This window comes from Wyeomyia smithii, chromosome 2 (assembly GCF_029784165.1).
Source record: "Wyeomyia smithii strain HCP4-BCI-WySm-NY-G18 chromosome 2, ASM2978416v1, whole genome shotgun sequence".
In the NCBI taxonomy this organism is placed as follows: domain Eukaryota; kingdom Metazoa; phylum Arthropoda; class Insecta; order Diptera; family Culicidae; genus Wyeomyia; species Wyeomyia smithii.
In genome coordinates, this window is record NC_073695.1 from 8,466,361 (window position 1) to 8,480,468 (window position 14,108).

General features: G+C 39.3%; 1 protein-coding gene and 1 non-coding gene across 2 annotated transcripts in view; both read right to left on the minus strand.

Moving 5' to 3' along the window:
* Nucleotides 1-14,108, minus strand: part of LOC129726149 (uncharacterized) — a 386,566-nt gene that overhangs the window by 199,812 nt on the left and 172,646 nt on the right. The window contains exons 5-6 of the mRNA XM_055682836.1: nt 3,535-3,660; nt 1,814-1,918 (exon numbers count right to left, since the gene is read on the minus strand). Of these exons, the coding sequence (XP_055538811.1) occupies nt 1,814-1,918; nt 3,535-3,660 (231 nt within the window). The remainder of the gene's footprint in view (nt 1-1,813; nt 1,919-3,534; nt 3,661-14,108) is intronic.
* Trnay-gua (transfer RNA tyrosine (anticodon GUA)) lies at nt 10,851-10,976 on the minus strand. The gene is made up of 2 exons: nt 10,940-10,976; nt 10,851-10,886 (listed from the first exon to the last, which is right to left on the minus strand). It is a non-coding gene; the product is annotated as a tRNA-Tyr (tRNA).

The window sequence follows — 14,108 nt, forward strand, 5'->3', positions numbered from 1 at the left end:
AATAATTACAAAGCCAAAACAAAAAACATCCGCATAAACAACGAATCACTGCATTTCTTCCCCAACACATCCGGCACTAAAGAATACAAACAATTTGACTACTTGTGAACAATTTTTCGACAAATATTTTCTATGTCATTTCCTAGTCTACAAGGCTCCTCCACAAACATTACAGAAATTAAAAAAAAAAATCAAAGTTGAAAATACTTATGAAAATTTCTGCTTGTTACCTTTTGTGACAGGCTTTTCAGAGGAACTTTCAGAAGAGGAGGAGCCTTGTGGACTAGGAAAGCACATAGAAAGTATTTGTCGAAAAATTGTTCACAAGTAGTCAAATTGTTTGTATTCTTCAGTGCCGGATGTGTTGGGGAAGAAATGCAGTGATTGGTTGTTTATGCGGTTGTTTTTTGTTTTGGCTTTCTCAGTCTTTTTTAAAAACAAGTACACGACAATCTAGATAAATTGCCCAACGTTTCGGCTGTTGTGGTGGCCTTTTTCAAGGCAAATTAGTTATGGCGTATTTGTTAAAACGGTTGTTAGACAAATACGACTAATTTCCCTTGAAAAAGGCCACCAAACGGTCGAAACGTTGTGACAGAGAGTTTCGCCTAATATTTGGCCTGGTTTTCAGCTCTGATTGGTCGAAATCCGGCTAAGTATTTTTCAATAGTACAATAGATAACATCACAAAATCAGAACTTTCCGCATTTTGGTGGACGCATATCTGGTTGTCCGATCGATTGCTGCAGAAATGGAAATACTCGTTGAAAACTGACTGAGTTTTGAACATTTGAAAGTGGACAATTTTCGTGACATCCTCGATTTTTTTCGGTTTTTCAATTTGCAATTCGCTAGCATATAGTCTAAAGGAATTTGGAAAAAGTATCACATCGCTATAAAAAAAGTTCGAATATCTTTCTTTTAGGACGTGCTTCATAGTTTGGCTTCACAAAGATAAGCATGATTAAATTTAATTAAAAGTGAATAGATACAAGTTTCTTATCTCAAAAAACCGTTTAAAACGATTACTGCAGAGAAGCTCGTTGCAAATAAGCATAAACGAATCTCGTGATGCAGAGAATGCATTATATTAACCAAGATAAGCATAAATAACGTTACAATGGAACGCTTCCAGAGAGGCAACCCATCAGCCAGCAAAAGTTGAAAACATTCGACAAAGACTGTCCCCCGATTTAATCATAACGTAAAGCATTCGTAATTTAAATTCCGAATTGGAGCAAGAAGACTGGTAACTTCAGGTTACACAAACATCATCATCGCAACAGTTGTGATTCTTTTTGATGACGACTCGAAGCATAGCATTCCAACAGATAGCAGCCGAACTGATAGGCCGGCAACCCCAGGATCTCTTTTTGCTTCATCCTTACTACCAGTGCCACCGGTGCCGGGCCGGTCCTGCAGCAGCAGTGGCAGAGATTTTCCTGCCACTCTTCCGGCCATTTTATCAGATAACGTTCATTCTCGCAAAGCAGTAACAGCAGCCAATCTACTCTGCGCTTTACCTTTCTCAAATCCCTTACCCCCTCCCTCGTACCGGCGGAATACTGAACGGATGATGACCTAGTTCAAAGCCGACCCCGCCAGACTCGGTTCGGATTAGCATGGCCGTTCTAGGTCTGTATCAGCCATTACTGCTACGTGCACGATTCATTCCGGCTCCGCCATTCAGGCGGGACCGAGCGATACTGTCGCATTAAACGTGGAAGAAATGAGTCGTTCTAGCAACGCTCCGCCAGATACCGGAGGACATAGCGACCGGTGAGGTACACAGACGAAATGTGAGTAGAATTACCTTGACAGATGCTGTCACCGTTGCCGTTTCGCTGAAATAGAGCTGATGGCCGGACGCTTTGCCGCACCAGGAACCACCGGTAAAAGGACGACCTAATTCGCTCAGCTGCAAGGGAGGATAGAAGAGAAAAGAACGTAATGGAATGATTAGTTGGCATGTTTAGCACGGAAAATATGTCCTAGTAACTTAAACTCGTTAAAATGTGTATCATCATTATACCACCCACCCTCAGAATATAGTTTGATACTCGTTACATCGTCAGCTCGCCATTTGCGTGATATTTCCCCGAGTTTGCTCCCGTAGATCTGTGACACTATCTATCGACTGCAGAACATGAATTATAAATGGCACACGGGAGCTTCTCTGGAAAATGTTCGCAATTGAACAAGACACAAACACGGCGGGAAATCGACACTGACGAAGCTATTTCCCCTCTCGATAGTCGGTTCTTTTTTTCTCTTTCTTACAATTTATACTGCCAGTTCATGCATACATACGGGCAAAGCTCAATTGGTTTCCCGGAAAAGTCAATCAATATTACCAACATCTTGGTGATAGTGAGCCGAAATGTACCGGGAAGGAAAGCACTTCAACGCCTCGTTCAAAGTCCTTTCTTAAGAAAATGGGACCGCTTGATACTTTGTAGGATGAAAAGCGGAACAAAAAACTCCAACTAACAGGCATTTCCACCGAAATTGGATTCTATAAATTGAACTTTGCTTATTTTTCAAATACTTTTCCCCTAGAAGCCTCCTCCGGAGAAGTCAGTCGGGTCGAACGGAAATGAATTGCTGATGCATTCGTTGGAAATAAGTTTGCCGCTGCGCTTGGCGGCAGAACACCTGAGGGACCCGAGCGTCTGCCTTTACTGCACAAACATTGGGACTGTCAGTTTAGTTTTCATCCTTCCATAGCAAGACAAGAAAGTTAGCGGGTTGTAGTTAGTAGAAGGGTGTGCTATCTATCTACCGGTGCTTCCCCTGTACTCCGTGGTTCCCTCTAGACACCCTGTGTAGCTAGTAGTTGTTAACTTTGGGAGCGAAGGATATTAAAGCAGTTGACAGGTTGAATAAGACTTGAAAGAGATGTAGGTTAGAGCATTCCATCCATTTCAGTTAGTGCCGGTCGTAGAAATTGTAATAGCAGAAAACTTCAATGGAAACGAAGATATGTGATGGTCTGGGAAAGAAATTCGAACTTTGATATATACCAGCGCGGCGGGAAAAATTCGAGATACCACAAATGTTTTTGTTGAACATCGATCGAATTATTCCCAACAACAGTCATTCGGTTGGAATAAGTTTGTTTTTATTACTATTTCAGGTCATCCGGATGGAGTTCAAAGACCCGTGACATGTTTTTACCCACCTAGTTCGGTGAACGACTAGCTGAAACAGCGGTAAACTAGTGCATTGCAGCTTACCAAAAAGCTTGTCTGTACAACTCTCCTCTATCAAGGTATATATTTGCGCACCATGAATGTTTTGTTTAGCGTCAGAGAAATTCCCTTGCGCTTCGGCGGAGACAACAACTAGGCCGACTGCACACAGCATCCCCACAGAAAAGGTCGCATAAATATTTCCATCTTCGTTCTGCTCTGTTTTATATTTCGCTTTTGTCGTAAAAAGCGAGCCACAGAAAAAAAAAGCCGACAGTCGATGAGAAAACAGGCCACTGGGGAAACGTTTTCGCTTCATGCCGGCGATGTTACACAAACTTACCTGCATGAAACCCTCCGGGCAGCCCGGCAGGTCACCGCCACTGGTCAGGCTGGTGTCGCTCGAGTCCATGTCCGGATCGATAAGCCCCTCGTCGAAACGGCCCACGGTGAATTTATCGAATATTATCTGTTGAAGGGAAAAGAGAATAGCGATATTTTATTAAATAATTATGATGCGGTCAAATTGAATGTAGTATTTTTTTTAATTCCCTATACGATTTATTATTATTTAATGTAAAAGTGGACGATTGCGGAACCTTCTTTCCAGATTATATTGCGGTCGATTTCATGATATTTGAGTAATATTTAACCTTTTCGTGAGAGATTTGTATAGTACATAATGTCGTTCCCATTGTTGTGCCTTTTAGTGCCAACTGGAATGCAAGTAACGAACAGAGGTTTTCCAATTAACGATATTTTGCCATTTTAGGTTATTTCACAGGAAGCCAAAGTCGTCATTTTGAATTTAAAAATGGTGCATAGTGTTTATTTTTGGCCTCTAAACATTTTATATTGCCTGAAGGCCCTCTACTGTGCGCTAGTACGCAGTATACTTAAATACGGAGTAGGTACTCGTTTGGTCACCCTGTCATGCTGTTCAAATCAACCGGATTGAACGAATCCAGCGTAGTTTCGTTCAGTACGCCCTGCCTTGGTAAGATCCTATCCGTCTACCACCTTACGAACATCAATGTGCTCTTATTACGTTACCGTTACCGTTACATTGACCTGTCATGGAGACATCTCTATCACCAGAAAAGCGCAAAAATTGAGCGCTACTAGAACAAGTAACGATACTGTATGAAGTAGGGGAACTGCTCCATTATTGATCTCAGCCCATATATTTATCTGAAAACATAATTAAAAACAGGAAAAAACGCAAATTTTCTAACTGAACCAATCTGCCAATCCATGGAATGGATTCTTCTTAGTTCACTTTAGATTTCTCGTAAAGTAGAAACCTCAAAATCTTACTTGTAAGATGCCACTCGAAAACTTATGTAATTCAGTAAACAAAATCCGCGCATTGTTCTATACGGTAACAACGGAACTCGTTCAGCAGCCAACCAAAGTTTTTTTTCATCACTAGCTTTTTAATTTAATCATTGATCAAAATCACTCGCTACACTAAAAATATTCCAATCTTTGAAATTTTCACCTCAAATTCCCAAAAAAGCTTGAATTAGCAGAAAGATGAGATGAATTTCATCAATTCCTAAATTTCAACTGTATGCATTTTCATCTGTTTTCACTGCGTTGAAGAAAATCAAAAGTTGCCAAATCAGTTTCTGTTAATACGAAAAAATCATACTGAAAATTTTAAATTATTCCGACATAATTTACATAAATCGACAGCACTGCAGTGGTTACCTAGGTTACCAATTTTGCACGTAAACAACTACGGCGGATATTTAGGTAACCTACACCAACGGGCTGCGGCTACGTTCATTCATGATAATGTGATTCATTCATGATTAACAGTGTGATGAATATGGGAGCGGCGTAAGATGAATAATTGAGTAGTGATTCAAGTTTTGAGATGGATATGGAAGCGTTGTTAAAAATGGTTTGTTTTACAAAATTCAGGATAAATCTAGCTAAGTTAACTAAATATACAATTTTGAACGATTCCATAAGAGCACGTAAGCGTATTTTGTTTATTTGTTCAATGATTTTGTGAAAATTTGGTGTTTAAACCGTGCATTCTTCGTGAATATCGGCTTAATGAGATGAACAATGGAGCAGTTACCCTATTACATAACTGCATAAAAGCAAGCCAGCTTGATAGAATTAAGTGGCTAAATAGATCTCGAGTACTAATATACGGCAATACGCAAATCTGTTGCTATGATAACTGTTAACCAGCGCATGGGCAAATGTGTTGTGTCTGCGCAATGCAACTAGATCGACAGTCGTTTTGATCAGTGGCAGTTTTAATTGATTATAAATTGATGATAAAAAAATAAAATTAAATCTTTCAGAATGAGTTGTTTCGTTCGCTTGAATACCAAAATTGTTTTCGCATAGTTTCAACGTTATCTGGACACAAAATCTAACAAAACTAGAGAACGTTGTTGGATATATGATAACAAAAAATGGAGTGATATTGTTATACTGCAAGCGTTTTTTTATCTTCTGTTAGCGAATTTTGACCCGCTTTGAATAAATATAAAAATAATTCAAACAATTAAAATATTATTTGATCAAGTAATTTTATGTTGGCTGCTGTATACTACCACCTAAGGGAAAGCATTTTACAGGTACATAGTGTTGTTATTAAATGGTGTAATGTCTTACGAAAAGACATAGTGAGGATATTGTTATTGTTGAACTCATGTTATTAAAAGCATCCCTAGAACCAGAAAAAACGTGCTTGTTTTTGAAATCCGCTTTTATTACTGATGAAAAACAACTTCAAATTCAGAATACCAACACAAGTTTTTAATTGCGCTTGTAGTACATTTATATGATTATTTTCATTGTAACTTATTTTCTAACATGTTTTGTGTGTTACTTGGGCCGGAACTGCTAGAACGAATTCAATTTAATGTGCCATCTACAATCACCAGACGAACGGATTTCTTCAGACATAGGAGGAACATCCACTAACTTCGGATAACATTCACCGCCTCGTTAATAATTTATGGAAATTAAACGTAGCTGAAAGTTTAGAAATTTATAAACAACACTCATCCACGCTCCTCAACAAAGGCGCAAGTAACCACCCCTCCCGGACGAACACATACGATTCGCATAGATTCTCTAGGATTCCTCACATTGGATTCGTGAGCGTCCTTGAAAAGGATTCCTGAAAAAACAATCCTCAGGAATGCCCTGTATATGGCTCTGAAATTCTTGAATACGAATCCTCAGGGGGAATCCTCGGGATCGTGGTTGCGATTCCTTTCACGATTCCGTCACCGAGTTAAAGGTATCCTGGGGATTCTTACTCAGGATTCTCTGCGTGTTAGTAAGGGCTCATGGCTATTCAATCTTCTTCCCAAAAAGCCTAGACGTAGTATGGTGAACAACCGACCGCAAAATTCATTACCTAACTCCAATAAGGAGAGCCAAATTTCATTTTCTAACTACTATAAATAAAAAACAGAATTTACGCTTTACTCTTTATGAGCACGAAAATCATTATGTCGCAGTCGAAATACGTATTTGTACGGATTAGTAATATTTTCAATATTTACTTCTCAAATTTCAAGCAGAGTTTATGGAAATTTATGAATCTCTTTTCTGATTTCAGAACAATCCAATTGATATGTGTTGTCGTGTATTTGATGTTGTATCTAATTATTATGGCTTTGATATGACTAGGACTACTTTAAAATCTAGAACAAGCTATTATTAAGAACTGTCTGTACGATACTATCGAAGACCAGTGAATAAATAAATAAATAAATTATCCTGATTCCGGCAAACCTAATTGAATGATATTTGTCAAATAATAGGAATTTGTAAACAATAAATCCCACTTTTCGTGTTGGCAACCGGAAGGCACAGACGGCCAAATTGGAGCGCATGGAAAATCTCGGTACTACGATTCACTGTTTTGGTTTGCATCCTGGGAATACGGTTCAGAAGAAAACCAAATCCATGTCGTTTTGGAAGCCATAGGATGCAGACAGTCAAAGCAAAAAGTTTCTAATAATTCTGCTTTAGAGTCAAAATACTACAAGGTATACGGCCCTAGGGGAGGTATGAAATGGTCACGTAGGACTAAATGTATATATTATATGCTGCGATAAACTGTTCATAGGCAACACTACCGTTTATATGTGATGGTCGTTATTGTAAAACTAACGATGCATAAATACGTGAAAATTTTACACTAGTAGTAGTTGCGAAAAATTCTCATAACTCTTATCTTCAAGCATCTATAGTTCTGAAAAGAACCGATCCCATAATCTTCAGTTAGAAATTCGTGCTACAGAACGCTGATGATCGCACCATCGGTAGCATTGAATATTTTGCTTAACCGCGCATAATAAAGTTTGCTCTCCGCTGTGCCCTCCAGTAGCTGTGCCAGCAAATTGTCCTGCAGCGTACGATGGTAACTGTTGCTGCCGTATGTAAAACAAAGGTAACATGTTCCGCAGAGCTTGGAAGATGACTCGTATGCAGCTCTCGTTTCTCAATGTCGCGTACCTCTAACAGCTATACTCAGCTCGCTATTGTGTGACAAACTAGATTGAAGCTGAATTTTCTACACACAGTCTTTTGTATCGAGTTCAGCGTAGATTTTTGCAATGAGGGCGTGGCCACGCAGTTTCGAAGAAGACAAACGGAACAAAACACTTTGTTGAGTCAAAATATGTAGGCAGTGGAATTCATTCCGTCCATGTTATTGTTATCCGTGCGCGGGAAGCAAGCCAATAGTGAAGGAAATGTAAGGGAAAGCTTGACCTTGGAACTTTTCACCTTTTTTCACCATTAAGCAGTAAAGCAACAATGTTAAACATTATATCAAACAATTGTTACAAATTTTATTTATTTACCGACATATAAATGACTAAAATGCATATCGTTCGCTTGCTATAATCGTTTGAAATCAACATTTGCCAGTTTCATTTTCAATTTCACAAAATGTAATCTAGTATAGAAAACAAAGACGTAGTCCTACGTCAAAATAAACTGTTTTTCTTAATACGAAGAAGAATAATCTTTCGCATACGATTTCTTCGAAATCGAATTTATCAAAATATTACCTTTTTCGTTAACATAAACAATAAAAACGATTCTGTTTGGAGTCACCATTTAATAATTTGATGAATAAAAATTTGTTGGTTGTTTGCACCCTTCTGAGGAATACAAATGTTTACGAAGTTAATTCATTATGAAAACCTATCGATACGAGTGATCCGCTCCTTTTCAATGCGAAAGTGATGCACATCGCTTTTTTACCCACCACAATAGCATACAAATGTTCACCAAGTTAATTCAAAATGAAAACTTGAGAGAAAACAAATGAATTCGGACTAAAGAAGGTAGGCAGTGGTTAGGAACCTGACAATGAATCCATGCCTATGTTCTTTAATAACCAAAAATGGCCTGCTTTTAAACTAAGACCATCTACTCATCATAGCGGACTCTGTAACCGTCGTATTACTTGCTCCTCTTCATTTTTATTTTACGAAAAAAGCCATAAAAGCGATAACAAATTATAGCAAGATTGGAATATTTTGACGTGCGGATGATTTAAATTTGATTATGCTGTTGCTAGAAACGGTGCTGATTGTTTTCCGCTTCTTAGTGTTTCGAATACCATAGAAGGAGGCTGAATGATTCAAACACGAAAATATTTATCAAAATTCACTTGCATTCAACAGTATCGTGAGAATCTTTGAGAGATTATCACCAGTGATACGAAATTCTGAATCCAAATGAAGGTGAGATTTCGTTCAATTGTTTGCTCACCGGAGCAAGTGGGTATCATCAATACATAGGGAATTGTAGCATGGTGCATTGGCATGTGATATTTGAAATCACCAAGATTCATCGAGGTATAGTACGGTGAACGCACGCCGTGGAGTAGCCGAGTTCCGCCTACAAGCACTCAACATTTGAAAGAAGCGTTGCGATCGCTCGATTTCAATCGTTTACGATTTTTTCGTGAAACACTCGCTACCTGTATGTTGCTCGCTCCGCATAAAGCAGGTAATGAGCAAGAATGTGTAATTTCTAATAGGGATGGTTTGCTGGTATTGAAAGCTTATGAATAGCACGTTCAGAAATGAGACCCGAAAGATTGTTATGCGATATGATTTTTTCCATCCTTAGCTGTTGCTCTAAACTGCACGAAAGATTACACTTCCTCTGATAATAATGAATGTACAAACTGTACCTGGCCGTTCCGCAGCAACTTCACTTCAAATTGTATCGCTGACATTAAGCGTAACCGCAAGTTGATATTATTTAGGGAACCTGCTCCATTATTCATCTCACTAAGCCATTAATATTCACGAAGAATGCACGGATTAAACACTAAATTTTCACGAAATCATTGAATAAATCAACAAAATTCGCTTATGTGCTCCTATGGCATCGTTCAGCATTGTATATTTAGTAAACTTAGCTAGATCCTGAATTTTGTGAAACAAACCATTTTTAACAACGCTTTCATATCCATCTCAAAACTTGAGACACTGCTCAATTATGATTCATCTCACGACGCTCCCATATTCATCACACTGTTTATCATGAATGAATATTGTGCCGTGGCAAATAAATGTTGTGTAAACAAAAAAAATCATGAAGGAATCATATTATCATAAATGAACGTAGCCGCAATCCGTCGTAGTAGGTTACCTAGATATCCGCTATAGTTGTTTACGTGCAAAATTGGTAACCTAGGTAACCACTCCAGTGCTGTCGATTTATGTCAATTATGTCGGAATAATTCAACATTATCAGTATGATTTTTTCGTATCAACAGAGAGAACTTTCGATTTTTTCGACGCAGTGAAAACAGATGACATACAGTTGAAATTTAGGAATTGTAGACATTTATCTCATATATTTGTGCTAATTCAAGCTTGTTTTTGAAAATTTAAGGTGAACATTTCAAAGATTAAAGTATTCTTAGTGTAGTGAGTGATTTTGTTTAGTGATTAAAATAAAAAGTTTTCCGCTAGTGATGGAACATGATTATGTTTTTCCTTGAAATAATCGTACAGATTAGTTGAAATTAACGTATAGTTCTCCCGCTAACCATTTCCTGGCATTTCTTGCAAATTGAAATTGTTAATCATGAACTACCATTTTCATGATTTTTTTAAATTTTCTTAGAAATTTGAGCACATACATTATACATTACATTTTCTTTCAGTATTTTAATATTATCGGAGCTACCTGCAAACGAGCAATGAATCACATGTACTCTAGTATATCCAGTACTTGTTTTAAAAATGCATAACCCGGGGAAAGTTCATTAAACAGTTATATATTTAAGTTATACTGTAGAAAGCTATCAAAAATAGTCGATTTTACGGTAGTTATAAATCCTTCCCAAAATGTCCACAAAATGATTCAGTATTTACCTCCAAAGTAAATAACTCAGCACCACAAACCACCACAGTACCACTTTAATATTAAAGCAGTCTTTCTCTGCATGATATATTCACAAAGTCGATTGCTGAACAGTGAAATGTTGATTCGAAGTTATCCATTTAACTCACAAAAATGAATTGCAAAATGTGTGAAGACCCTGAGAAAAATTAAATACCGTGCATCGAGTTACATTGATCAAAAAGCCTTTTTCGTAGAACTGTAACTTGATTAGTCAATATGTCACACAAAAAAAAATTCTCCTTCGAACCGGATTTGAACCAGTGACCTATGGATTACTGCCAGCAAAGCACGAGTTGAAAGACTCCAGTTGCATTGCCAATGTTCAGCTACAGTCCACCGCTCTACCAACTGAGCTATCGAAGGTGACTTGCGAGGGCAGCTTGAAAACACTAACAAAAGACAGCTGATTGCCGTCTTCGATGCACTGCCTATAGGCAACAAAACGAAATGCAACCGCACGGTCAGCGAATGTTTCTTTTTGCAGCCATTCCATGCGGTATTTTTAGCTCTCGGAGATCCGTTTGAGCACATTTTGTTTTGCTCGCCGACTTTGAAAGCGCCGTAATATTAGCGATTATATAATCAATCAAACCCCGTCACTGATAACAAATAGCCGTTCCTTTTTCAAAGTCACTACGTCACGACTGTACGACGTTTGGTTAGTCTTAGTTTTTCAGTTTGTCTGTTTTAATTCGTTTGAAGTCGTCTTCAACGCAAGTATTTGCTTTGTATCTTAGCAATTTAATCGGTTCATAATTCGTTTCCTTCAAATTAATCCCAGAGATTTGCCGAATCGTTCCAACAGCATTTCGGACCGGACAGTGTTTGACCTTTCTCCGATTCGACTCATGTTCGGCACTTTTGAAACAAACAAACAAACAAAAAACTTTCCCACAGAAGAATAAACGTTTTCCCACGCTGTCAGCCGATGATTGCTTCTAAATGGTTTGCCGGAGTTTATCTGGACCCTGCTTCCGCAGTTTTACAATTGTTTCAATTGAAAGGCCGCCCCAAGGACCCAATTAGTTGGAACATCTCGAAAACTAAACACAATACACACCGCCTGGCCCGCAGACCGACTGGTTGGACATGCGGCATGTAACAAGAAACAACTTTTTTTCTCCAACTGATGTCCTCTTCTTCTATTTCCCTACTTTTGCATGTGGCTGTAAGTGCCTCTCGACTCGACTCGGGTGTGCTGCCTGATGGTGGGTATCTGCCATTGTTGCTGATGGTTGCGCTTGTGAAATGAAACAAAACCCGCCTGGAAGAAGCCTAGTTTTCTTGCAAAACTACTATCTAGGTTAGATGGATGGATATAGGATGTGTACAAACAAAACAGTTCAAATAAATGTCCGTTGGACGCTATGTGCAGATCAGTGAGATGGCATCCGGTGGGTAAGTAAAAATAACAATATAGAAGGACCGACCTTCGTGAATCTCTCCAAACATGATGAACTAACAGTAGAAGTTTAGCCAGAGGGAAGAAAACGAATTCGTTCAGCTTTCAAGATATGAGAGTGGCTTTTGTGTAAATAATTAATTTATCCGTTACGTTTCGAGGACCCTGCTGTTCGTGGCAGCCGTGCTCTGCAGTGCTGGAACTCTGGCAGCCAGAAAAAGTGGGCTCTCAACTGCCGGAGCCGGAGGATGGTGGCGCCAAGGTTGTCATGTTAGTCACGTTCGCACATTAACAGACCTCTGCCGGGCTCCAAGCAATGCGGAGAAGCGCCCTCGTACACTAGAGAACGCGTTGTTGTTCTTGCCGCGATATGTAGCTTAACTTTTCCTTTTTGCATTTTTTTTTTCGCTCTTACCGGAGATTGCCCCGGTACGGGTAATTCCTTCGCTATTGCGGAGATGATGAATGACTATGAAAAAAAAACGGCCACGTGTTCGTGTTCGCCTGCCATTTCATTGTGGAGAGCATGAAGCACACAAAAATAACAAACCGCAAAGTGATTACAGTGTGTGTGTGTTACTATGCGTACGTGTGCCAGGTCTGTCCGATTTTGAAAAGTACTTTATAAGTAACTTATTCATCGGACCCGTTTGGGAACGTGTTGGGAGGATAGTACTCACACGATCCGGAATAGATTTTCGAGCTTAAAATTAAATTTCCATGATGAGGTGACAAAAGTTGGCAAATTAAAAGTTGTTTTCGACGTGTAACTAAATTTTAGTTAGTTAACTCACTAAGTTGGGGTGTCGTTCCGAAGCCATGTGGTCATAATCTAGTAAAATGTTACACCCACTCTAAGAAAATAAACTAGATTTAAACGAACTTATTGATGTTCGGCAACAAAGCTCAAAATACATCTCGTTAACGTATGCATTCAAAGCAATCATGGATTTTTCTATAATTCTTGCATGCTTCGTACTTTTCATTAATGCTGAAAAAATAAATTAGCTATTGGGAATTGACGTAAATCAAAAGTATCCGTAATTTCAGATTCCAAGGGAACCGCATTGACGTTATCCACAAATTTCAACACAGAAACAGAAACTATTGGAAAACTATCACTGAAAGGTTCCACCCATTACCACACACACAACGATGGGTCGCTTTTGCGGCCTACCCCGGGAACGATACCGTCGAAAACTTCCGTAATTAAACTCATTACAAGCAGATCTAATCCACAGCTCTTCACATTGCGATATGTAACTGCACCGCATGCCAAAAGGCGGCAGAAAACTTCCAATTCCCCAACCAGGGAACAAAAGTTGCGCGTTTCGCTTCGCTCAACCAGCAGCAGCTCGAGTAAAGTCTTATCCTGCACAGCAGCAGCAGCATCAGCCGCACATTGTAGAAAGTAGAAGCAGAATCCTTGATGAGATCTTGAAGGGCCCGTTACTCGCCGCCAACTGCATATACGAGGTACGAAACCTGGAACAGCCGGGAACCCGACCGCTAGCTGCTGGTTTGGAAGCGCACACAGCTGCTTGGGCATACCGCAAACCAGTTCCGAGACTGCATTCTAGGCCACTTGGGGGGGAGTGAGACCGACCGCGAAACCAGAAGGCCGAAATCGTCCGCTCTGTCCCACTCTACTACTGTTTGATTCCCCGAATTAATTTAAAACTTTTCTAATCAATCAGAACGGGCTTAATTTTTCCCCATACTGAGGATGTCTTTCGTTACTCCACAGGAATATAATCCCGCATTAGATTAAATAGCGCGCGAGCAAAAAAACATTTCGGATTTGTTATTCTACGGAAAACGGCGGCATAGAAGTTATTTGTTCTCCGCTTGGCTGAGACCCTGGCGACGGAAAACAAAAGCTATCTTACTATTCCGCAATGAATGGAGAAGCTTAGCGCAAAAGTTGGAACTCGGTTGAAAACGCGCGAACATCAATGCAGCTGTACCAGTGGAACGCCGCGTTTTCAGCCCAAAACTTAGTCGGGTTGTGTAAGAGAACGGAAATCGGCAGCGGAAAAACTCATAAATTTCAACCTTTTTTTTTTCTCGTTCTGTAATCGCGCTCCTATCAG